The 23,808-nt window shown below is 41.3% G+C and overlaps 1 protein-coding gene across 9 annotated transcripts in view; it reads left to right on the plus strand.

The window, feature by feature from the left end:
• The first annotated feature begins 10,162 nt into the window (after positions 1-10,162).
• The window catches only part of si:dkey-230p4.1 (trichohyalin), a 50,173-nt gene continuing 36,527 nt past the window's right edge, over positions 10,163-23,808 (plus strand). For 5 of the 9 annotated variants that reach the window (XM_067602699.1, XM_067602704.1, XM_067602705.1 and 2 more), the window contains exons 1-8: positions 10,165-10,322; positions 11,863-11,914; positions 12,590-12,738; positions 12,872-13,009; positions 15,789-15,866; positions 16,155-16,225; positions 16,335-16,500; positions 17,945-18,051. In XM_067602699.1, coding sequence (XP_067458800.1) covers positions 12,622-12,738; positions 12,872-13,009; positions 15,789-15,866; positions 16,155-16,225; positions 16,335-16,500; positions 17,945-18,051 — 677 coding nt within the window. In that variant the 5' untranslated portion in view covers positions 10,165-10,322; positions 11,863-11,914; positions 12,590-12,621. The other 4 variants (XM_067602701.1, XM_067602700.1, XM_067602702.1 and 1 more) reach the window with 4 other exon arrangements.

Consider the following 23,808-nt stretch of genomic DNA (forward strand, 5'->3'; position numbering starts at 1 on the left):
ATTCTTGAAGACCAAGACTTAATTTATTGAAGCAGCATGAATATTGTAGTTTGAAGTTATAAGAGATGATTTTTTAAAAATGGAAATTTGAATTCCAAAACAAAACAAAAAAACAAAACAAAAAAAAAAAAAAAAAAAACAAGAAACATTTCAAGTGCGGGTATAAATTCAACTAAATTTTCCTATGTGGAAGTAATTTATATGCAGTTTTTGGAATTTGGCAATTTCAACACAAATTGTAAGGATTAAAAATTTAGATCATATTGCTGTGATTACATCTTATCAGGGTTCAACATCTACCAGGTTCCTTTCATTAGTGCATTTGTTGGAAGGTGTATCCTACTCTAAACCAGATCATTTTCATTTCATTGTAGAAAACAAAAAAAAAAAACAAGAATGATTGTCCTACGCCCTTTTCGGGAATTAATAGTATGAGATTGCTTGGTTGGAATACCAGTTTTGCATATTCTCTTTTTTATGTTAATATTGAAAGATTACTCGTGTGATCACTCGTTTCCTGAATCCAGGTTTTGGAGCTATTCAAAGAACAGTATATGAACTCCTAGCGTAACTGAGTTGTGATACTGCATTTCACAAAGTCAAATACACGTTTTGGAATGGGTGTCAATGCTTTCAGTGGACTAAATGGAGAATGATATTTTGTAAGGGCTGTACTTTTGGATGTCTGGTAGTTTATGGTGTGGTAGTACTGATTCCCTAACCCATCTGTAAGATGTCGGAAAATCAGCTCCTAGCCACATAAAGAAACAAAAATTCACTGAGAGAAACCTCATAAGGTGTTGCACTATGGGAAACATCCCCCCCAATGAAAAAAAATGCCTGTTCAGTAATAATGAAAAATGCCTCTTTAAAATGTATACAAAATAAAGCCTGCAGGTGTTCGTGGGGCAAACACAACCTCTGGCACAATGGGCACTAAGAACCCAATGAAGGACACTTGGTTTGTTTTATGGTATTCCCTCAAAAGGTACCCTCAAATCAGAAAGAAAAAGACCAGAAAGAAGACACAAAAGGGCCTGAACAGGTCAGAAATTCTGTCTGACACAATCTTTTCAAATGAACTCTGCAACCAGTGGAGGAAAGAACAGAGTGACCAGGGTGTGCAGTTTCTCTCCTCTCTTAAACCCCAGAAAAAGGGCGTCGTCACACCCCGATTGGTCAAGAGGGGAATGAACCCAGCTGCTCTCAATCAGCACCTGGGAGCCAGTCCCCCCACTCTGCACACAGGTGATCTGCATAACCCTCCAATCAACCCACACATGCGACTATCCGAATTCGGAACGGAGAGACAGGGAAATGTTAGCAAGTCCCACAAATGGGTGACTGCTACAATGGGCCATAACTGTAACAGGCGTCTTGCAATACAAAAAAAGCCACATCTTTAAATAGGAAATAGATACATTTCTTGAAAGCATTAGTGAAACATATGCACTATGTGAAATACATAGTACTTTGGATGCTAAAGTTGGAAGCAACGCCAGACTTTGAAGTAGTTAGTTATACGCAACTTTTGGAATTAATTTAGTGATTTTGATGCAAAAATTGTAAGGATTAGTAATTTAGATCATATTGCTGTAATTAGATCTTACCAGCGTCCAACATCCACCAGGTTCCTTTCATCAGTGCACTTCTTGGAAGGTGTATCCTACTCTAAACCAGATCGTTTTCATTTCATCGTAGAAAACAAATCAGGAATGTGATTACCATATGCTCTTTTCAGAATAAACATAGTATGAAAGATTACTTGGTTGGAATACCAATTTTGCATATTCTCTTTTGTATGTAAATATTGAGAGATGACTCATGTGATCACTCGTTTCCTGAATCCTGGTTTTGGAGGTATTCTACAAACAGTATATGAACTCCTAGGGTAACTGATTTGTGATACTGCATTTTACAAAATCAAACACACATTTTGGAATGGGTGTCAATGCTTTTCAATTGACTGATTAGAGAATGAGACCTTCTTTTTGTAAGGGCCATACTTTTGGACCTCTGGAGGAGTTTATGGGCCACAACTGTAGTAGGCGTCTTGCAATCAAATTTTTTTTAAAAAGCCACATATTTAGTCACACTTAATGTGACTTTGTTTTTATGCCATGATGTCCTGAAACAGACACGTCATTTGATCATGCCGGCATGATCGGCGACTCCTAAAGGTTAATACATGAGAATCTGGAATCCCCCGAGCAGCAGCAGCAGCTCAGAGGATGGACGAGAGCCAGTTTATGATGACGGTCCGGATGTGACCATCTCACTGTCGGAAGACTCTGACTTTGAGGAGCGGTGTCAAAGGGCCTATGCCCAGAATCCTTACACCTCCCTTCCAGAAAATTTGATTTTTCCAAGGCCAAAAAGTGTACTGTCATACCCGTACACATGGACAAAGATGACCTTCGGTCACACATTGTCTCTGCACCTGTGACAGACCCCCTGGCCAAGAGGAGGGTCTTGTCGGTACCGGCCTCTCCAACCGGGACCCCTGCCTGGGATGCGGTGGAGCCCCCACTCGACCTGAGCCCGGCCGAGTGGAGCGTCAATCCAGTACCGTTGTCTTGGACTGAAACTCCGGTCGGGGATGTGGCAGAGCCCCCTGGAAGTGCGGGAGAGTATGTAAATATGTAATATATATATATATATATATGTGTGTGTGTGCGTGTGTGTGTAAATAGTAAAAGTTTTGAGCAAGCAATGTTGTTGATTTTCGTTTCAGTAGTCCTGATCCGCAGTCTCTCCATTCCAGATTCTCATCTATTAACATGGGACCCCATGTTAACAGATGAGAATCTGGAATCCGGGGATTCCATATTAACATGGGATACATGTTAATAGATGAGTTTGGAATCATCCAATTCCAGATTCTCATCTGTTAACATGGAATCTCCCGATTCCAGATTCTGTTAACAGATGAGAATCTGAAATTGGATGATTCCAAACTCATCTGTTTCAATGGGTCCCCTTTTATTAGATGGGAATACAGAATCACAGTTATGATTATTCCACATTCTCATCTGTACCCATATTAACAGATGAGAATCTGGAATCACTGATGGGCCTTGTTTTAACAGAATTTGATGACGACTTGTAACTTGAACAAATACAGATACAACACAGATACATACACCAAAAACAGTAGAAAGTAGAAAAAACTGTAGAAAATAATACAATAGAAAACTGTACTTAATTATATGAGAACATAACATATGAGAATCAAGTATAAGGTGACAGCAAAACAGTAAGTGGCAAAGTAGCTGATCACAACAGTCACCAGAAATCACATGTTGACAGTACGCTAAGAGGGGGGCAGGGAAATGCGAACCGTGGTAGGCTCACGCACGGCAACCGGACATTGGTTTGGGCAGTTGTTCAGATCCAACACCGGCGTTGCCCTGTCCAAGGTGTTAGGCCAAGTCGGAAGCGTCGACATCGGAGCATATATTGGCTCAGCTGGGGTCACTGTGGGGTCGATCCTGACAGGGGGCGCGGCAGTCGTCCTGCTCGGGGGAAGTCTCTGGCAGCGGACGATCAGCTCAGCCAAACAGGCTCTTTTTGACTCGGTGACCTGCATGTTCTTAGGTTCCAATGGTGATGCCTCAGCCCGATCGTAGTCTGGGGGTGGCGGCTACATGTTGAACTGGGGTTAGGTTTAGGCACAAAGAAGGGAGAGGTTGCAGTTAGTAAAAGCATCTCAGTCAGGTGCAGAAAGAAAAATGTCTGCATTTGTATAACGCTGACCCTAAAGGTCTTATCCCAAATTTCAATCTGGTATTATGCACCGTCATAACTGAAATCTGAGATTCCAGATTCTCATCTATTATGACGTGGCGGGTTAGGGTTTGTGTTAGCACTATAGCATGTTTGCTAGCAATACAAAACACCCTTTTTAAAAAGGTAAAACTTTTCACAAGAACTTTTGAGAAAGTGTACCAAAATGTGCCCGAGTGCCTTATAAAACACCCCAAACCAATTGGAACTGTCCAGACGGGCAAAAAAACATTGAAAATGGCTATTTCAAAGAAAGTACTTACCTCGAGCACATGGAGAGGAGAACAATACGACTGATGCTCACATGACCGGTCAAAGGTCATCTGAGTATCAGCCGTATTGTCATCAGCCATAATACGGGGCCATATCTTACATATATGTGGAATTATCGTCGCATGATTCCAGATTCTCATCTTTTTCCATTCATCCCATACTATTAGATGGGAATACAGAACCACAGTTTGAATCTTCTACAGTCTCATCTGTACCCATATCAACAGATAAGAATCTGGAACTTTAACAGATGAGAATATGGAATAATTGATGGGCCTTGTTTTAAGAATTTGATAAGAACTTGGAATCTTACTTAACACACCTAACACAGACAATACATGCACTGAGATACAAGCACCAAAAACTGAAGCATGTAAAAAAAAAACAGTAGAAAACAATAGAAATTGATGGGCGTCGCCTTGTGCGAGGTGTTAGGGAGCGCCGATATAGGAACATCGGCTGGGGTCGCCGCGGAGTTGGCCCTGGCAGGGGATGTGGCAGTTGTCCTGCTCTGTGGAGGTCTCCCGTGGCGACAGGCTCTTTTTGTCCAATCTGTGAGGAGGCAGCTCATCTTCAACAATGTTATTCCCCATGTCCTCTCCAGGCTCTCTTTTCCGGTAGCAGCAGATCTCTATGACACAGGTGGAGGTCACAAACACAAGCGCAGAAACTGAGGCTACAGCCGAGTTAACTGATGAGGGGAGAGTGAGTGTTGAAACACACTCCTCTGTGCCAAAAAAGCTATGCGATGTGCAGATGTAGTCTCCCGGTTCATCTTCTGTGCTTATTGTCAAAGATAGGTCACCTGACATAGGCTTAACGGAGAATGTCTGGGGTCCATGTGGCTTGGACCACGTGTACCATATGGACAGGCTACTGTGTTTGGAATTGCATTTGAGAACAACTTTATTATGCAACCTAGCCTCACCCTCCAGGTAACAGTTAGGTTTACTTGGCCTTTCCATCACAGCCAGCCAAATTAAAATGCTGCTGTACCCAGGAAGTTTTGTTACCTTGCACTGGTAGGTGCCTGAGTCTGAAAATTTCAAGTGCCTAATGACTATTGAAGCATTTCCACTCGTAGGATCAAGAGACATGAAATTAACTCAGCCCTCAAATGGTTTAAATATATTGGCATATATCTGATCTACAGCATACCAAATGACAGTTTTTTCTTCTCTCTGGACATCTGGAGATTTGAGGCTCCATTCGATATCAATTGGTCCCACATCCTGATCTGAGAGTGTGAAGTGGCAGTTGAGGGTTGCACTGTCTGCCTGTCCTGCATAAACAGGTGACACTGAGGATGAAGTTATGTTCAAGGCAATGGCTGATTCTGAAGTGAACGACAAAAATGGCACAATAATGAAGAGGTGCCAGAGCCTACTTCTCATGGTTCATAGTTGGTGGTTGGTCTCTGATGGTGAAAATATACCTGCAAAGTAAGACAATGGTCAATAATTAAAGTCAATAATTAAATTAAAGAAAACCATTATATATATATATATATATATATATAGAGAGAGAGAGAGAGAGAGAGAGAGAGAGAGATATTATAAAATTATTATTATAATATTATTATTATTAAGTATATGAAAATGTCTGCACTTACAATGCTGACCCTTAAGGTCAAATTCCAAGTTTCAATCTAGTATTATGAGATTCCAGATTCTAATCTATTATAACATGGTAGGTTAGGATCAGCGCTTTCACTTTAGAATGTTACTTAGCCACACCAAATGCCTCTTTTAAAACTGAGATTTCATACAAAATACTCTTTACGAAAAGCTCTTTACAAAACACTTGAAAACAGTGAAACCGGTGAAAAGCGAATGGAAAACAGACGAGGCTAACGAGTGCTTCTCTTCTCAGCAGTTTACCCTGCTCGTCACCCTCAAATTCCAAATTTCCATATATTAACAGATGAAAATCTGGAATCGTGACTCCAGATTCTCATCTATTATGACGCAGTGGGTTAAGATCAGTGCTAGCACTTTAGAATGTTACTTAGCCACAACAGATGCCTTTTAAAACCGAGATTTCACACAAAAACTTTTGAAAAAATGTGTCTAAGCTCTTCATGAAACACTTGAACCAGTTTCTGCCCATCCAAATCGGCACTTTAAAGAGAGCATCTTACCTTGTGTCGCACGGACCATGTGGAAGTGAAGTCAATATGGCTTCCGTGACCTTTGACCTCTGACCATGTGACCTGCCACCATATAATAGATAGAAATCTGGAATTATTCCAAAACTCATCAATCTACCGCCCACTTACTAGATGAGAATTTGGAATTTATTGACAGAGTCACACTGTGATGTGTCAAATTCAAACTCGTACACAGAACTCAATGCTTAGAACCTTTATTTGTAGCCCCATCAGTACTCTTCACTTTCTGGTGGGCAGCCAGGATCCGCGGCCCCGGAGATGGCCAGCGCTTAACCGGGGAGTTCGGCCTGAGGGGGTAATGCAGCAGAGATCCGGCAGCCACCTTGGGTCTGCCTCTGGCTCTGGATCTGGCTGGTTCGCCCCGGGACACCTTCTCAGTCTGGGGCCAAGTCGGGGCCTCTGCAGTTGGCCTGGACAGAGAGGCCAGCGGGGGTTCCTCGGTACGATGATTATTTGGCTCCTCAGCAGCCTCATTCACAGGCTCGGTCTGGGTCACTGCAGGGGACCCATCGGTGCCCAGCGGGGAACCGGCGGCCGGGTTGTTTGGGCTTCGCCAACTGATGAAAGGTGAATGGAAAGCAGACAAGGCTTGTGAGTGCTTCTCTAGTCGATTCCAGATTTCAATCTGTTAGGACCGGGTTAGGGTTTTGCGCTAGCGCTTTAACATGTTACTTAGCTGCACATAAACACACCTCTTTTAAAACTGAGATTTCACACAAAAACCTTTGAAAAAACCTGTCTAAGCTTTTCACGAAACCAGTTTCTGCTAACCGGTGAAAGGCAAATGGAAAACAGACGAGGCTTATGAGTGCTTCTCTACTCCGCGGTTTACCTTCAAATTCCAAATTTCCAAAACCCCAACCCTCCCATGAGGAGCTGCAGGGCGCCAAAGTTTCAGAATTTCCAAGTTTTAAAGGGCCATATCTCCTCGACGGTAGCGGTCTGGGACATCCAACAGAGACCGCCGGAAAGCTCTTGGAGAGCTTTACAACATATGTGCCATGCAGAACCGTAGGTCCATGTTTTCACGGTAATCCTAACCCTAGCCCTTCTCCACAACAGAAGGGGATAGAGACGCGGGGGAAAGTGCTATTGAAACCCTTCGGATAAGGGAGTGAGAAACTGCCCTCGGTTTACTGCTACTCATGTATTTTCAGATGATGGGAAGGTTAGGATCTCTTCCGCATCTTCATCTGTTGCTGCACACCCCACAATTCCAATTTACAATGTTCTCAAGTTTTTCTTCCCTGTCAACAGCCTGTGGGACTTGGGGCCTTTCACATCCTCGTGCCCATTTGGATGAAAATGCACATCTTGCCCAAACTAGGTCATAGACCCGTAAACCAAGTGTCTATGGAAATGTCTCCATTTTATGACTTGATTTCCATTCAAGTCATAAAACTAGATAAAGAGACATCAGTTAAATAAATGACACAAAAACTTTACACTTGTTCATTTATTTATTGAGGAAAATGATCCAATGTTGGCAAAAGTATATGAACCTTGAGGATTATAAATACATGTGAAGGGGTAATTAGAGTCAGGTGTTTCAATCAATGGGATGACAATCAAGTGTGAGTCTGGGAGGTCCTGTGTTATTTACAGAAGAGAAATCTGGGTCTTCACTATCAAAGTCTGAGCTTTGTGGAAGATTGTCATGGCTCAAACAAACGATATTTCTGAGGACCTTAGAAGAAGAGTTGTTGATGCTCATCAGGCTGGAAAGTTACAAAACCAAGAGTTTGGACTCCATCAGTCAACTGTCAGGCAGATCATGTACAAATGGAGGACATCCAAAACCATTGTTTCCCTCCCCAGGAGTGGTCGAACAACAAAAATCAAACCAAAAGCAGGCGTCTAGGAAACTATAGGCCTCTTGTGCAGTGGCTGCAGTCCCTGTTCATGAGTCCACCATCAGAACATTGAATATCAATGGCGTGCATGGCAGAGTTCCAAGGAAAAAGCCACTTCTCTCCAAAAAGAACATTGATGCCATCTATGGTTTGCTCAAGACCACATAAATAAGCCAGAAGGTGATTAGAACAATGTTCTGTGGATGGATGAGACCAAAATTGAAGTTTTTGTCTTGAATGAGAAGCATTATGTTTGGTGACAAGCAAACACTGCATTCCAGCATAAGAACCTTAAACCATCTGTAAAACGTGGTGCTGGTAGTATCATGGTTTGGGCGGCTTTGCTGCCTCTGAACCAGGACAGCTTTTCTATCACTGATGGATCTGTGAGTTCTGAGTTCTGTAAAGAAGTCCACCAACATCCCTGAGTTGAGACTGTTCTGTAAGGAGGAATGGGCTAAAATTCCTCCAAGCTGATGTGCAGGAATGATAAATAGTTACTGGAAATGTTTGGTTGAAGTTATTGCTGCAAAAGAGGGTCACACTGAACACAGTTACAGTTACTGAAAGCAAGGGTTCACTTACTTAAGTTTTTTTTGTCTCATTTGTTTAATTGGGTACACTTTATCTAGTCTTAGGACTTTTGTAAGTATCTGATCAAGTATTTATGCAGAAATACAGAAAATTCTTGAGGGTTCACAAACTTTCAAGCAGCACTGTATATAAATACACACAATATAAGAAAAAGAGGAAACATGTTGGGCCTTGTGGACCCAAAGGGGGGGTTCTGTCACTGCCCTAAATTAGACAGGTTCCTGGTCTGACTAATCTGCAGGAGCTCTCCATATCAGCCAAAAGTGCTCAATTGTGGAAGCCCAGAATTACTAAGTGTATCAGCCAATACAGCAATGTAATAATAATAATCATCCAACTAATTCATGCAAAAGGCAAAACAACATAAATCATCTCCCTGACAAGGTTTGTCTCCCACTTAGCGTGGGTTAGGGTTAGGGTTGACCCCCTTATGGTGGTCCTTTGCTAGAGTGGAGACTCTTTTTTTGGACAAGAAATTTAATGAATTTATCTTCATCATTGACATAAAGACACAGGTAATTCATGGGGTGACACATTTGATTTTTACACCTTGGATTTTTCTTATTTTTGGCCATATTAAGGTCAAAATTTGTTGAAAAAATTCATATGAATATAAATATGTTGAAAATTAATAGAAAAATTCATAGGATGAAAAGATAATATACTACAATAAATTACATTTCATGAATGTTAACCAAGGATAATAATAGAAAAGTAAAACCAAGGTGGATGCTTCCTAACACAACTAAATAAAAAGGATCTGTGGTTATTGCAGAGATTCTACATTAACCATTTAATTATAATTGGCCTCATTTAGGCCGTTAGGGGCCCATGTGTCTAACTTTTGGATCCATAGTCTCTCTGCCCTCTCAATAGTGATTTCCCAGTCTCACCTATATAAAGGAGGGGTGGGGTTAGGGTTAAGGTTAGAGTCTGGGGGCCCGTGGTTGGGTGTGTAGCCCAGTTATGGGTGCTTAAATGTGGGGTAAACTGGTTCGGCTGATGGGCAGCCTGATGTAGCCTGGGAAAGGATGCTTAAGAGTGGATCCCAAGGTTCAACTGGTGGGCATGGTTCTTGGAGCCCTCCAGTGGACCTGGGGCTGGTGTTTACCCAGGTATGGGTGCTTCAGTGTGGGGTGGGAATATTCAACTGGTGATCAGTGTTCCTTGGCGTCTCCGGGGACCTGGGGCTATAAATAATAACACTATAATATTTAAACTTTTAAATAGATTTTTTCCTTTACAATATAAACGTGACATTCATATAATAATTATTTCTTTTGGTGTATAATTGAATGTCTTTTCTTAATAAATTAATTTGACGTCAACAATATTTTTTTAAAATATTTAGTTATAATTTCATGTTTGTCTTTCCTTACATAGAAAATATAACGTCAATACAAATATTTTAATTGTATAAATTCTATCAGCAGGTGTCGCTGTTTAATCTTCCGTTACTTTGTGCACACTATCACTTCCTGCCGGTCGTGTCACGTGACCTCACCGTCACCGGGGTGAAAGGTCATGTTTCCCTGTTTGAATGTTAGCCGAATGAGTGAAGTTGTGTCGGATTCACAGCTTTAAATGTTTCTGTTTGACTGGTGGTGAGTGAAGCTCGTCCAGCAGCTTTCAGTAGCTTTCAGCAGGTACCAACCGTAGTCACCGTTTGTTTTGCTGTTCGTAGCGCGCTAACAGGCTAACAGGCTAACAGGCTAGCTGCAGTTTATTCCTCTAAAAACCGACAGTTCATTTCATGGATTTCATTTAACGGCTGAGTCTTCAGGTGCAGTTTGACAGTCTGTAACTTAGAGGAGCCGTTGGGACCCGTAGTCTCTGTTTCTGGCAGGTCAGAGTTTCTGCTGTCTGTGCAGTTTAATAGCAGGATTAACACTCAACACAAGCTGATTATACACACACACACACATATATACAGAGGTGGAAGAAATACTCAGATACTTTACTGCAGTAAAAGTACATAAGTATTATGAGCTTGATGTAGTTAAAGTATTGCAGTAAAAGTACATAAGTATTATGAGCTTGATGTAGTTAAAGTATTGCAGTAAAAGTACATAAGTATTATGAGCTTGATGTAGTTAAAGTATTGCAGTAAAAGTACATAAATATTATGAGCTTGATGTAGTTAAAGTATTGCAGTAAAAGTACATAAGTATTATGAGCTTGATGTAGTTAAAGTATTGCAGTAAAAGTAGTGGTTTGGTCCCTCTGACTGATATATTATTATATATGACATCATTAGATTATTAATAGTGAAGCATCAGTGTTAGAGCAGCATGTTACTGTTGTAGCTGCTGGAGGTGGAGCTAGTTTACACTACTTTATATACAGTTAGCTAGTTTAGTCCAGTGGTTCCCAACCTAGGGGTCGGGCCCCTCCAAAGGGTCAGCAGATAAATCTGAGGGGTGGTGAGATGATTAATGGGAGAGGAAAGAAGAAAAAACAAAGTTCTGATACACAAATCTGTTTTCAGTTTTTGGACTTTTTCTCTAATCTTTGATTTTTGCTGAAATATTGGATCATTTGAACATTTATTGAAATGAAAGCATGTGAGAAGTTTAGAGGGAAAAATCACTATTTGGTGGAGCTGTTAACAACTCATAGACATGTGAAATGTGACCCCGACTACACACTGCTTTTTGTAAGACGTCAAAAGACAAAAAGGTTGGAAACCACTGGTTTCATCTTTAACAATGTGTTGTATTTTAAAAGCTTGTTATATTATCCATTGTGTCAAATCTTCATCTGAAAAGTAACTAAAGCTGTCAAATAAATGTAGTGGAGTAGAAAGTACAATATTTCCCTCTGAAATGTAGAAAGTAGCATCACATGGAAATACTCAAGTAAAGTACAAGTACCTCTAACTGTACTTAAATACAGTACTTGAGTAAATGTACTAACTCTCCACCATTGACAATATAATACATACTACACACTGTATGAAGATTAAAATGCTCAGCTGTGTCAGAGGAGTTGATGACAGCGGGCTTTGTTTTGAGGTGTTTCTGTTATTTTGTCCACCTGCATCCTGTTCTTCATCACTGAGTAAGACTGATCTGATATTTGTTGTTGTTTTAACTCAGTCCTGTGAGCTGGCGCTGTTGTCATAGCAACAAGAACTTAAACCCGAACCTGTAAGAGTATCTTTTTTTTTTTTTTTTTTTTTTACAGTTTGCTGGATTGTGATCAACAGTTATTAAAGGACGAGTTCATAGTTCATCAGGTCAGTCATTAAACCAACAGTCAGTGTGTTTCTTGCTGTAATCATTCCTCCTGTTCATACTGACCATTAGAAGATCCCTTCATAATGACCTTACAATGGAAGTGATGGAGGACAAAATCCACAGTCTGAAGCTAATATGAAGCTTCAGCGTCCAAATGAGTCAAATCAAGTAGATATCTTTCAACGTTACAGTCTTTTTAGTGCCAAAGTTCCTCTTTTTGTTACTATACTTCCACCTGCAGCTCAACAGGGAAACACTGTCCGAGGAAACACAAAGAGGGAATTTGATGCTAAAAAGACTGTAAATGTGTCAGATATCCACTTGATGTGACTAACTCAGACTGCTGAAGCTGAATAGAAGCTTCACACAGACGTTTAAATGACTGTGTGGACACACTGTGGATTTTATCCTCCATCACTTCCATTAAAGCACATTTGAAGGATATTTTAATATCCAGTATGGACAGGAGCCGCAGCCTGTTCAGCACCACTATGCCCTGAAGTGCTGCTTCGGGGAATGTGTGTATAGAAATTGAAATGTCTGTAGAAATCTTTTAAGGAAACTCTCATAACTTCTTAAATTGATCGTCATCATGAAAGTAGGTCCTGGTGTTCTTAAGAGGTTCCGTCAGCTTCAGTTTGAAACAACAAGCTGTTCAACTGTCTTTTTTAAAGTTGCTGGCGTTGTCTTTGAACAACCTGCTGGCATGGACTCAGAGAAGGCGGCGCTTCAGCGGGAGGTGTGTCGGCTGCAGGAGGAGCTGGCCGAGAGTCGAGCAGAAAGAGAGGAGCTAGAGTCCAGGAGCAGAGCTCTGAATGACCGGGTGAGGAGGGGTGGGAACGGGGGGGGGTGGGGGGTTGTGTCATGTGATCAGCAGTGTTAATCTCTCTCTCTCTCTCTCTCTCTCTCTCTCTCTCTCTCTCTCTCTCTCTCTCTCTCTCTCTCTCTCTCTCTAGCTGTGCCAGTCACTGTCTCCCTCGCTTGCTCTCTCCCTGCGTGTGGAGGGTGAGCAGAGAGAGTGGAGGAGGAGGGTGAGGGAGGGGAGAGAGAGGGAGGCCAGACAGGCTCTGCTGATCCACCGCCTGCAGAACAAGGTGAGGAAACGCTGTCTGGAATAACCTTTATAACAGCAGACACCAAGTCAGCAATCAGAAAAAGTATCTATCACTATTAGTAGTGTTATTAGTAGTGTTAATAGTAGTGTTATTAGCAGTAGTGTTATTAGCAGTGTTAATAGTAGTGTTATTAGTAGTGTTAATAGTAGTGTTATTAGCAGTAGTGTTATTAGCAGTGTTAATAGTAGTGTTATTAGCAGTGTTATTAGCAGTGTTAATAGTAGTGTTATTAGCAGTGTTAATAGTAGTGTTATTAGCAGTGTTATTAGCAGTGTTAATAGTAGTGTTATTAGCAGTGTTAATAGTAGTGTTATTAGCAGTGTTATTAGCAGTGTTATTAGCAGTGTTATTAGTAGTGTTATTAGTAGTGTTATTAGCAGTAATGTTATCAGCAGTGTTAATAGTAGTGTTATTAGCAGTAATGTTATCAGCAGTGTTAATAGTAGTGTTATTAGCAGTAGTGTTATTAGCAGTAGTGTTATTAGCAGTGGTTAATAGTAGTGTTATTAGCAGTGTTATTAGCAGTGTTAATAGTAGTGTTATTAGTAGTGTTATTAGCAGTAATGTTATCAGCAGTGTTAATAGTAGTGTTATTAGCAGTAATGTTATCAGCAGTGTTAATAGTAGTGTTATTAGCAGTAGTGTTATTAGCAGTAGTGTTATTAGCAGTGGTTAATAGTAGTGTTATTAGCAGTGTTATTAGCAGTGTTAATAGTAGTGTTAATAGTAGTGTTATTAGCAGTAATGTTATCAGCAGTGTTAATAGTAGTGTTATTAGCAGTAGTGTTATTAGCAGTAGTGTTATTAGCAGTGGTTAATAGTAGTGTTATTAGCAGTGTTATTAGCAGTGTTAATAGTAGTGTTATTAGTAGTGTTATTAGCAGTAATGTTATCAGCAGTGTTAATAGTAGTGTTATTAGCAGTAATGTTATCAGCAGTGTTAATAGTAGTGTTATTAGCAGTAGTGTTATTAGCAGTAGTGTTATTAGCAGTGGTTAATAGTAGTGTTATTAGCAGTGTTATTAGCAGTGTTAATAGTAGTGTTAATAGTAGTGTTATTAGCAGTAATGTTATCAGCAGTGTTAATAGTAGTGTTATTAGCAGTAGTGTTATTAGCAGTAGTGTTATTAGCAGTGGTTAATAGTAGTGTTATTAGCAGTGTTATTAGCAGTGTTAATAGTAGTGTTATTAGTAGTGTTATTAGCAGTAATGTTATCAGCAGTGTTAATAGTAGTGTTATTAGCAGTAATGTTATCAGCAGTGTTAATAGTAGTGTTATTAGCAGTAGTGTTATTAGCAGTGGTTAATAGTAGTGTTATTAGCAGTGTTATTAGCAGTGTTAATAGTAGTGTTATTAGCAGTAGTGTTATTAGCAGTGTTAATAGTAGTGTTATTAGCAGTGTTATTAGCAGTGTTAATAGTAGTGTTATTAGTAGTGTTATTAGCAGTAATGTTATCAGCAGTGTTAATAGTAGTGTTATTAGCAGTAGTGTTATTAGCAGTGTTAATAGTAGTGTTATTAGCAGTAGTGTTATTAGCAGTAGTGTTATTAGCAGTAGTGTTATCAGTAGTGTTATCGGTAGTGTTATCACTAGTGTTATCGGTAGTGTTAGCAGTAGTGTTAGCAGTAGTGTTATTAGCAGTGTTAATAGTAGTGTTATTTGTAGTGTTATTAGCAGTGTTAATAGTAGTGTTATTAGTAGTGTTATTAGTAGTAGTGTTATTAGCAGTGTTAATAGTAGTGTTATTTGTAGTGTTATTAGCAGTAGTGTTATTTGTAGTGTTAGCAGTAGTGTTATTTGTAGTGTTATAGTAGTGTTATCGGTAGTGCTAGCAGTAGTGCTAGCAGTAGTGTTAGCAGTAGTGTTATTAGCAGTGTTATTAGTAGTGTTATTAGCATTAGTGTTAGCGGTAGTGTTAGCAGTAGTGTTATTAGCAGTGTTAGCAGTAGTGTTAGTACTGTAGCAGTGTTAATAGTAGTGTTATTAGCATTAGTGTTAGCGGTAGTGTTAGCAGTAGTGTTATTAGCAGTGTTAGCAGTAGTGTTAGTACTGTAGCAGTGTTATTAGTAGTGTTATTAGCAGCGTTAGCAGTAGTGTTAGTACTGCAGTAGTGTTAGCACTGCAGTAGTGTTAGCAGTAGTGTTAGCAGTAGTGGTAGTGCTGTAGTAGTGTTAGCAGCAGTGTTAGCAGTAGTGTTAGTACTGTAGCAGTGTTATCAGTAGTGTTAGCAGTAGTATTAGTACTGTAGTAGTGTTATTAGTAGTGTTATTAGCAGTGTTATCAGTAGTGTTAGCAGTAGTATTAGTACTGTAGTAGTGTTATTAGTAGTGTTATTAGCAGTGTTATCAGTAGTGTTAGCAGTAGTATTAGTACTGTAGTAGTGTTATTAGTAGTGTTATCAGTAGTGTTAGCAGTAGTGTTAGTACTGTAGCAGTGTTAGCAGTAGTGTTAGCAGTAGTGTTAGTACTGTAGCAGTGTTAGCAGTAGTGTTAGCAGTAGCGTTAGCGGTAGTGTTAGCAGTAGTGTTAGTACTGTAGCAGTGTTATCAGTAGTGTTATCAGTAGTGTTAGTACTGTAGCAGTGTTATCAGTAGTGTTAGCAGTAGTGTTAGTACTGTAGCAGTGTTATCAGTAGTGTTAGCAGTAGTGTTAGTACTGTAGCAGTGTTAGCAGTAGTGTTAGCAGTAGTGTTAGTACTGTAGCAGTGTTAGCAGTAGTGTTAGCAGTGTGTTGTACTAAGTGTGTTACTGTCTGCAGGTGTTGGAGTACAGAGATCGATGTCAGAGTTTGGAGCTTCATCTGCAGGATGAACACACAGAACTACTGAATACTGAGGTTAGACTCAAGTACTACTACAGTACTGTAACAGTACTACTCTGTACTACTTCAATACTAACACAAAAGTACTATTACAGTACTACCACTGCACTTCTACAGTATTATTACAGTACTGTCATAGTACTCTTTCAATACTACTACAATACTTCTACAATACTACTACAATACTTCTACAATACTACTACAATACCATCTGCTCTCCTACTCTGATATTGCAGTAATCCAGTGTTGCTGTGTGTGTGTGTGTGTTTCATGTTCATGGTGTTGTGTGTTTGTGTTTTGTAGCGGAAGATCAGAGATGAACACAGCGACTCTCTGGAGAGCGCCCTCATCAGGCTGGAGGAGGAACAGCAGAGGTATGTGTGTATGTGTGTGTGTGTGTGTGTGTGTGTGTGTGTGTGTGTGTGTGTGTGTGTGTGTGTCAGTCTCACCTGTGTGTGTGTCTCTGTGTGTGTCTCTCTGCAGGTCAGTCGGTCTGGTTGACACCAATACTCTCCTCCGAGAGCAGCTTAGCCAATCAGAGCAGGCAAACCAGGCCCTGAGGGAAGATGTTCAGAAGCTGACAGCTGATTGGACAAGAGCTGTGGAGGAGGCGGAGCAGCGAGAAGCTGATTGGCAGAGAGAGAAGGAGGTCGGCATTTTGGTTTTAGTTGTGTGGGATTCAGTTCGATGTTTGATTTAAGCTTCATACTTTGTGTATCTCAGAGGGAAATGTTGCAGTTTTTTAGTGCATGACATTTGTTTCACAGCTGTACTTCAAGTTAATAGTTAACATACAAAATATGTGATGATCTTTTAAATATAATGTTTTAGATTAAACTACTTGACAACATATAAATAAATGTATCAAGTTAGACCGAGTGATATGAATCCATAATATAATATTTCATTGGACTTTAGAACCAACCCTTCTAAGTCTGTTCTGGTTTATTATTATAATTATCATTATTATTATTTATCTACTGCTGCAGCTCAAGTTACTGTGAGCTGGAATGAGCTAAAACCATGAAACTTGGCACATTAACTGGAAACTACATGTATGTGCTTCACAGAAATACGAGCCCAGTCGACCAGATGGTGGCGCTGTAATTAAGGCCTGAAAATCCATTTTTTAAAAGGTTGCGTCGCTCTCAAGTCTAAAAAAAGCAGTAAACAAAACAATAAAAGAATTAGAAGTTTTCAAATTTTGACTCAATACCAAGTTTGGAGCCTTGGAGGACTGAGATACACATTTCTATTATAAATGAACAAAATCAGTTGAAAAACATGGCCGCCATCAGCCAAAATATCTTCGCAAAGGCGGGGCCATAACTCATCAACTGTCCATTTTGAGCCCGACCCGTAGGGGGCGCCAGAAATTCCACAAACGCATATCTGAAAACCTGGAGAGCAGAACTTCACCCAAACTGATGGGCGATCTCTGGGGGCGGGTATTAACATTAACCTGGAGCGCCATATTGATCGATGCGAGTGGGCTCGGCCTATCACATCTTTGCTTATAACTCATTAAAACTCATCGGAGACATCCTGCGCTCACCTGAACATACACGCCGAGTTAAAACCCGCAGGCTCTCTGATGATTGGTCTCATCACGTGTTTAAACAGAAGTAAACTGAGGTGACTTAACTTCCCGCTCGTGGTTGTCTGTGGCTTTAATTTTGGCGGATTGAGCTGCTTCCTTCTGTTGAGCCCAAAAGGTTTGAACCTGCGAATTTGCGCTTGCGTCTATATTTAATAATTTATTTTTATTCTATTAACTGTTCAGTTACATGTTTTGTATCTTCAGCATTATGGTTTAAATGCAGCTTCAAAGCATGACATTGTTACAGAGAAATATTGAAGTTATTTATTTGTTTATTGGTTTAAATATACTTCAAAATACTGGAATCAGCCTATAAATATACAGAATATTTTACTAGTAATGGACTTTTACACTGGTATTGATTCCTGCAATATGGAAATGATCCAAATACTATTCCTGTTTTCCCCTAATGTGTGTGTGCGCGCGTGCGTGTGCGTTTGCGCGTGTGCGTTTGTGTGTGTGTGTGTGTGCGTGTGTGCGTGTGTGTGTCCAGTGTCGGGCAGGAAATGTGGGTCAGCAGCAGGATCGCCTGCTGTCAGTGTGGAGGTCTGTGGTCACTCTGAGACGACACTGTCACACCATCAAAACAGCGACTGACAGGTACTTTGTTTGTGTTGCACCTTTCTTTGTTAACACAAAGAATGTGTTAAAAGTACAGTAGTGTTTACGTGTGAAGCAGACTGAGGGGAAACTAGTGAACGGCTAAAGTAAAGCTGATATCTGTCGCTAGTGTTTCATAGTTTTGCTGCATCGCTGATCTTTCAGCTGCTGGAATCCCCAATAAACCAGCAGCAGATGATCACAGCGTTCTTGAAGGCTGTTAGTTAACGAGGCAGTTAGTTAACGAAGCTTTTAGTTAACAAGGCAGATACTTAACAAGGCAGTTAGTTAACAAGGCAGTTAGTTAACGAGGCAGATACTTAACAAGGCAGTTAGTTAACAAGGCAGTTAGTTAACGAGGCAGATACTTAACGAGGCAGTTAGCGACGTAGCTTGGTCTGAGCCTGTTAAGGACCTAAAAGTCATTTCTAAATGTTACAGGAAGTCAGAGCAGAGCAGCTAAAACTGGACTAATGTGATCTCTCCTCTTGGTTCTGGTTCTGGTTAACAGCCGAGCTGCAGAGTTTTTAGCTGAAGTCTCTCAGTGTTTTTATTAAATAAGAGAAATTCAAAAGATCAAAACATATTTTATGTAATGGAACAAATAAATAACAAATAAATAAATAACAGTTTACAATATTTAGAAATATATAAGTTGACCCACCTGCTGTAAGTTGACTCACCTCTTGTAAGTTGACTCACCTGCTGTAAGTTGACCCACCTGCTGTAAGTTGACTGACCTGTTGTAAGTTGACTCACCTGTTGTAAGTTGACCCACCTGCTGTAAGTTGACTGACCTGTTGTAAGTTGACCGACCTGCTGTAAGTTGACTCACCTCTTGTAAGTTGACTCACCTCTTGTAAGTTGACCGACCTGCTGTATGTTGACTCACCTCTTGTAAGTTGACTGACCTGCTGTAAGTTGTCCACCTCTTGTAAGTTGACTCACCTCTTGTAAGTTGACTCACCTCTTGTAAGTTGACTCACCTCTTGTAAGTTGACTGACCTGCTGTAAGTTGTCCACCTCTTGTAAGTTGACTCACCTCTTGTAAGTTGACTCACCTCTTGTAAGTTGACTGACCTGTTGTAAGTTGACTCACCTCTTGTAAGTTGACTGACCTGCTGTAAGTTGTCCACCTCTTGTAAGTTGACTCACCTCTTGTAAGTTGACCGACCTGCTGTAAGTTGACTCACCTCTTGTAAGTTGACTCACCTCTTGTAAGTTGACTCACCTGCTGTAAGTTGACCCACCTGCTGTAAGTTGACTGACCTGTTGTAAGTTGACTCACCTGTTGTAAGTTGACTGACCTGTTGTAAGTTGACTCACCTGTTGTAAGTTGACTGACCTGTTGTAAGTTGACTCACCTGCTGTAATTTGACTGACCTGTTGTAAGTTGACTCACCTGTTGTAAGTTGACTCACCTGCTGTAAGTTGACTGACCTGTTGTAAGTTGACCCACCTGCTGTAAGTTGACTGACCTGTTGTAAGTTGACTCACCTGTTGTAAGTTGACTCACCTGCTGTAAGTTGACTGACCTGTTGTAAGTTGACTCACCTCTTGTAAGTTGACTCACCTGTTGTAAGTTGACTCACCTGCTGTAAGTTGACTCACCTCTTGTAAGTTGACTCACCTCTTGTAAGTTGACTCACCTGCTGTAAGTTGACTCACCTGCTGTAAGTTGACTCACCTCTTGTAAGTTGACTCACCTGCTGTAAGTTGACCCACCTGCTGTAAGTTGACTGACCTGTTGTAAGTTGACTCACCTGTTGTAAGTTGACTGACCTGCTGTAAGTTGACCAACCTGCTGTAAGTTGACTCACCTCTTGTAAGTTGACTCACCTGCTGTAAGTTGACTCACCTGTTGTAAGTTGACTCACCTCTTGTATGTTGACTCACCTCTTGTAAGTTGACTCACCTCTTGTAAGTTGACTCACCTCTTGTAAGTTGACTGACCTGCTGTATGTTGACTCACCTCTTGTAAGTTGACTGACCTGCTGTAAGTTGACTCAGCTCTTGTAAGTTGACTCACCTCTTGTAAGTTGACTCACCTCTTGTAAGTTGACCGACCTGCTGTAAGTTGACTCACCTGCTGTAAGTTGACTCACCTCTTGTAAGTTGACTCACCTGTTGTAAGTTGACTCACCTGCTGTAAGTTGACTCACCTGCTGTAAGTTGACCCACCTGCTGTAAGTTGACTGACCTGTTGTAAGTTGACTCACCTGTTGTAAGTTGACTCACCTGCTGTAAGTTGACTCACCTGCTGTAAGTTGACTCACCTCTTGTAAGTTGACCGACCTGCTGTAAGTTGACTCACCTCTTGTAAGTTGACCCACCTGCTGTAAGTTGACTGACCTGCTGTAAGTTGACTCACCTGTTGTAAGTTGACTCACCTGCTGTAAGTTGACTCACCTGCTGTAAGTTGACTCACCTCTTGTAAGTTGACTCACCTGCTGTAAGTTGACCCACCTGCTGTAAGTTGACTGACCTGCTGTAAGTTGACTGACCTGCTGTAAGTTGACTCACCTCTTGTAAGTTGACCGACCTGTTGTAAGTTGACTCACCTGTTGTAAGTTGACTCACCTCTTGTAAGTTGACTGACCTGTTGTAAGTTGACTGACCTGCTGTAAGTTGACTGACCTGCTGTAAGTTGACTCACCTCTTGTAAGTTGACCGACCTGTTGTAAGTTGACTCACCTGTTGTAAGTTGACTCACCTGTTGTAAGTTGACTCACCTCTTGTAAGTTGACTCACCTCTCGTAAGTTGACCAACCTGTTGTAAGTTGACTCACCTGTTGTAAGTTGACTGACCTGCTGTAAGTTGACTCACCTGTTGTAAGTTGACTCACCTATTGTAAGTTGACTCACCTGTTGTAAGTTGACCGACCTGTTGTAAGTTGACTCACCTGCTGTAACTTGACCGACCTGTTGTAAGTTGACCCACCTGCTGTAAGTTGACTCACCTGCTGTAAGTTGACTCACCTGTTGTAAGTTGACTCACCTGCTGTAAGTTGACTCACCTGCTGTAAGTTGACTCACCTCTTGTAAGTTGACTCACCTGCTGTAAGTTGACCCACCTGCTGTAAGTTGACTGACCTGCTGTAAGTTGACTGACCTGCTTTAAGTTGACTCACCTCTTGTAAGTTGACCGACCTGTTGTAAGTTGACTCACCTGTTGTAAGTTGACTCACCTCTTGTAAGTTGACTGACCTGTTGTAAGTTGACTGACCTGCTGTAAGTTGACTGACCTGCTGTAAGTTGACTCACCTCTTGTAAGTTGACCGACCTGTTGTAAGTTGACTCACCTCTTGTAAGTTGACTCACCTGTTGTAAGTTGACTCACCTGTTGTAAGTTGACTCACCTCTTGTAAGTTGACTCACCTCTCGTAAGTTGACCAACCTGTTGTAAGTTGACTCACCTGTTGTAAGTTGACTGACCTGCTGTAAGTTGACTCACCTGTTGTAAGTTGACTCACCTATTGTAAGTTGACTCACCTGTTGTAAGTTGACCGACCTGTTGTAAGTTGACTCACCTGCTGTAACTTGACCGACCTGTTGTAAGTTGACTCATCTGTTGTAAGTTGACTGACCTGCTGTAAGTTCACTGACCTGCTGTGAGTTGACTCACCTGTTGTAAGTTGACTCACCTGCTGTAAGTTGACCGACCTGCTGTAAGTTGACCGACCTGTTGTAAGTTGACTGACCTGCTGTAAGTTGACTCACCTGCTGTAAGTTGACTCACCTCTTGTAAGTTGACTCACCTCTTGTAAGTTGACTGACCTGTTGTATGTTGACTCACCTCTTGTAAGTTGACCGACCTGCTGTAAGTTGACTCACCTGCTGTAAGTTGACTCACCTGCTGTAAGTTGACTCACCTGCTGAGTTGACTCACCTCTTGTAAGTTGACCGACCTGCTGTAAGTTGACCGACCTGCTGTAAGTTGACCGACCTGCTGTAAGTTGACTCACCTGCTGTAAGTTGACTCACCTCTTGTAAGTTGACTGACCTGCTGTATGTTGACTCACCTCTTGTAAGTTGACTGACCTGCTGTAAGTTGACCGACCTGCTGTAAGTTGACTCACCTCTTGTAAGTTGACTCACCCGTTGTAAGTTGACTCACCTCTTGTAAGTTGACTGACTTGCTATAAGTTGACCGACCTGCTGTAAGTTGACTCACCTGCTGTAAGTTGACTCACCTGTTGTAAGTTGACTGACCTGCTGTAAGTTGACCGACCTGCTGTAAGTTGACTCACCTCTTGTAAGTTGACTCACCTGTTGTAAGTTGACTCACCTCTTGTAAGTTGACTGACCTGCTGTAAGTTGACCGACCTGCTGTAAGTTGACTGACCTGCTGTAAGTTGACTCACCTCTTGTAAGTTGACTCACCTCTTGTAAGTTGACCGACCTGTTGTAAGTTGACTCACCTGTTGTAAGTTGACTCACCTCTTGTAAGTTGACTCACCTCTTGTAAGTTGACCGACCTGTTGTAAGTTGACTCACCTCTTGTAAGTTGACTCACCTCTTGTAAGTTGACTCACCTCTTGTAAGTTGACCGACCTGTTGTAAGTTGACTCACCTGTTGTAAGTTGACTCACCTGTTGTAAGTTGACTCACCTGTTGTAAGTTGACTGACCTGCTGTAACTTGACTGACCTGTTGTAAGTTGACTCACCTGTTGTAAGTTGACTCACCTGCTGTAAGTTGACTCACCTGCTGTGAGTTGACTCACCTGTTGTAAGTTGACTCACCTGTTGTAAGTTGACCGACCTGCTGTAAGTTGACTCACCTGCTGTAAGTTGACTCACCTCTTGTAAGTTGACTGACCTGCTGTAAGTTGACTGACCTGCTGTAAGTTGACTCACCTGCTGTAAGTTGACTCACCTCTTGTAAGTTGACTGACCTGCTGTAAGTTGACTGACCTGCTGTAAGTTGACTCACCTGTTGTAAGTTGACCGACCTGCTGTAAGTTGACTCACCTCTTGTAAGTTGACTCACCTGTTGTAAGTTGATCGACCTGCTGTAAGTTGACTCACCTGTTGTAAGTTGACCGACCTGTTGTAAGTTGACTGACCTGCTGTGAGTTGACTCACCTGTTGTAAGTTGACTCACCTCTTGTAAGTTGACTCACCTCTTGTAAGTTGACTGACCTGTTGTAAGTTGACTGACCTGTTGTAAGTTGACTGACCTGCTGTAAGTTGACTGACCTGCTGTATGTTGACTCACCTCTTGTAAGTTGACCGACCTGCTGTAAGTTGACTCACCTCTTGTAAGTTGACTCACCTGTTGTAAGTTGACTCACCTCTTGTAAGTTGACTGACCTGCTGTAAGTTGACCGACCTGCTGTAAGTTGACTCATCTGTTGTAAGTTGACTCACCTGCTGTAAGTTGACCGACTTGCTGTAAGTTGACCAACCTGCTGTAAGTTGACTCACCTGTTGTAAGTTGACCGACCTGTTGTAAGTTGACTCACCTCTTGTAAGTTGACCGACCTGCTGTAAGTTGACCGACTTGCTGTAAGTTGACCAACCTGCTGTAAGTTGACTCACCTGTTGTAAGTTGACTGACCTGTTGTAAGTTGACTCACCTGTTGTAAGTTGACTCACCTGTTGTAAGTTGACCGACCTGCTGTAAGTTGATCGACTTGCTGTAAGTTGACCCACCTGCTGTAAGTTGACCGACTTGCTATAAGTTGACCGACCTGCTGTAAGTTGACTGACCTGCTGTAAGTTGACCGACCTGCTGTAAGTTGACTCACCTGCTG

The sequence above is a fragment of the Thunnus thynnus genome, chromosome 11 (genome assembly GCF_963924715.1).
Source record: "Thunnus thynnus chromosome 11, fThuThy2.1, whole genome shotgun sequence".
NCBI lineage: Eukaryota > Metazoa > Chordata > Actinopteri > Scombriformes > Scombridae > Thunnus > Thunnus thynnus.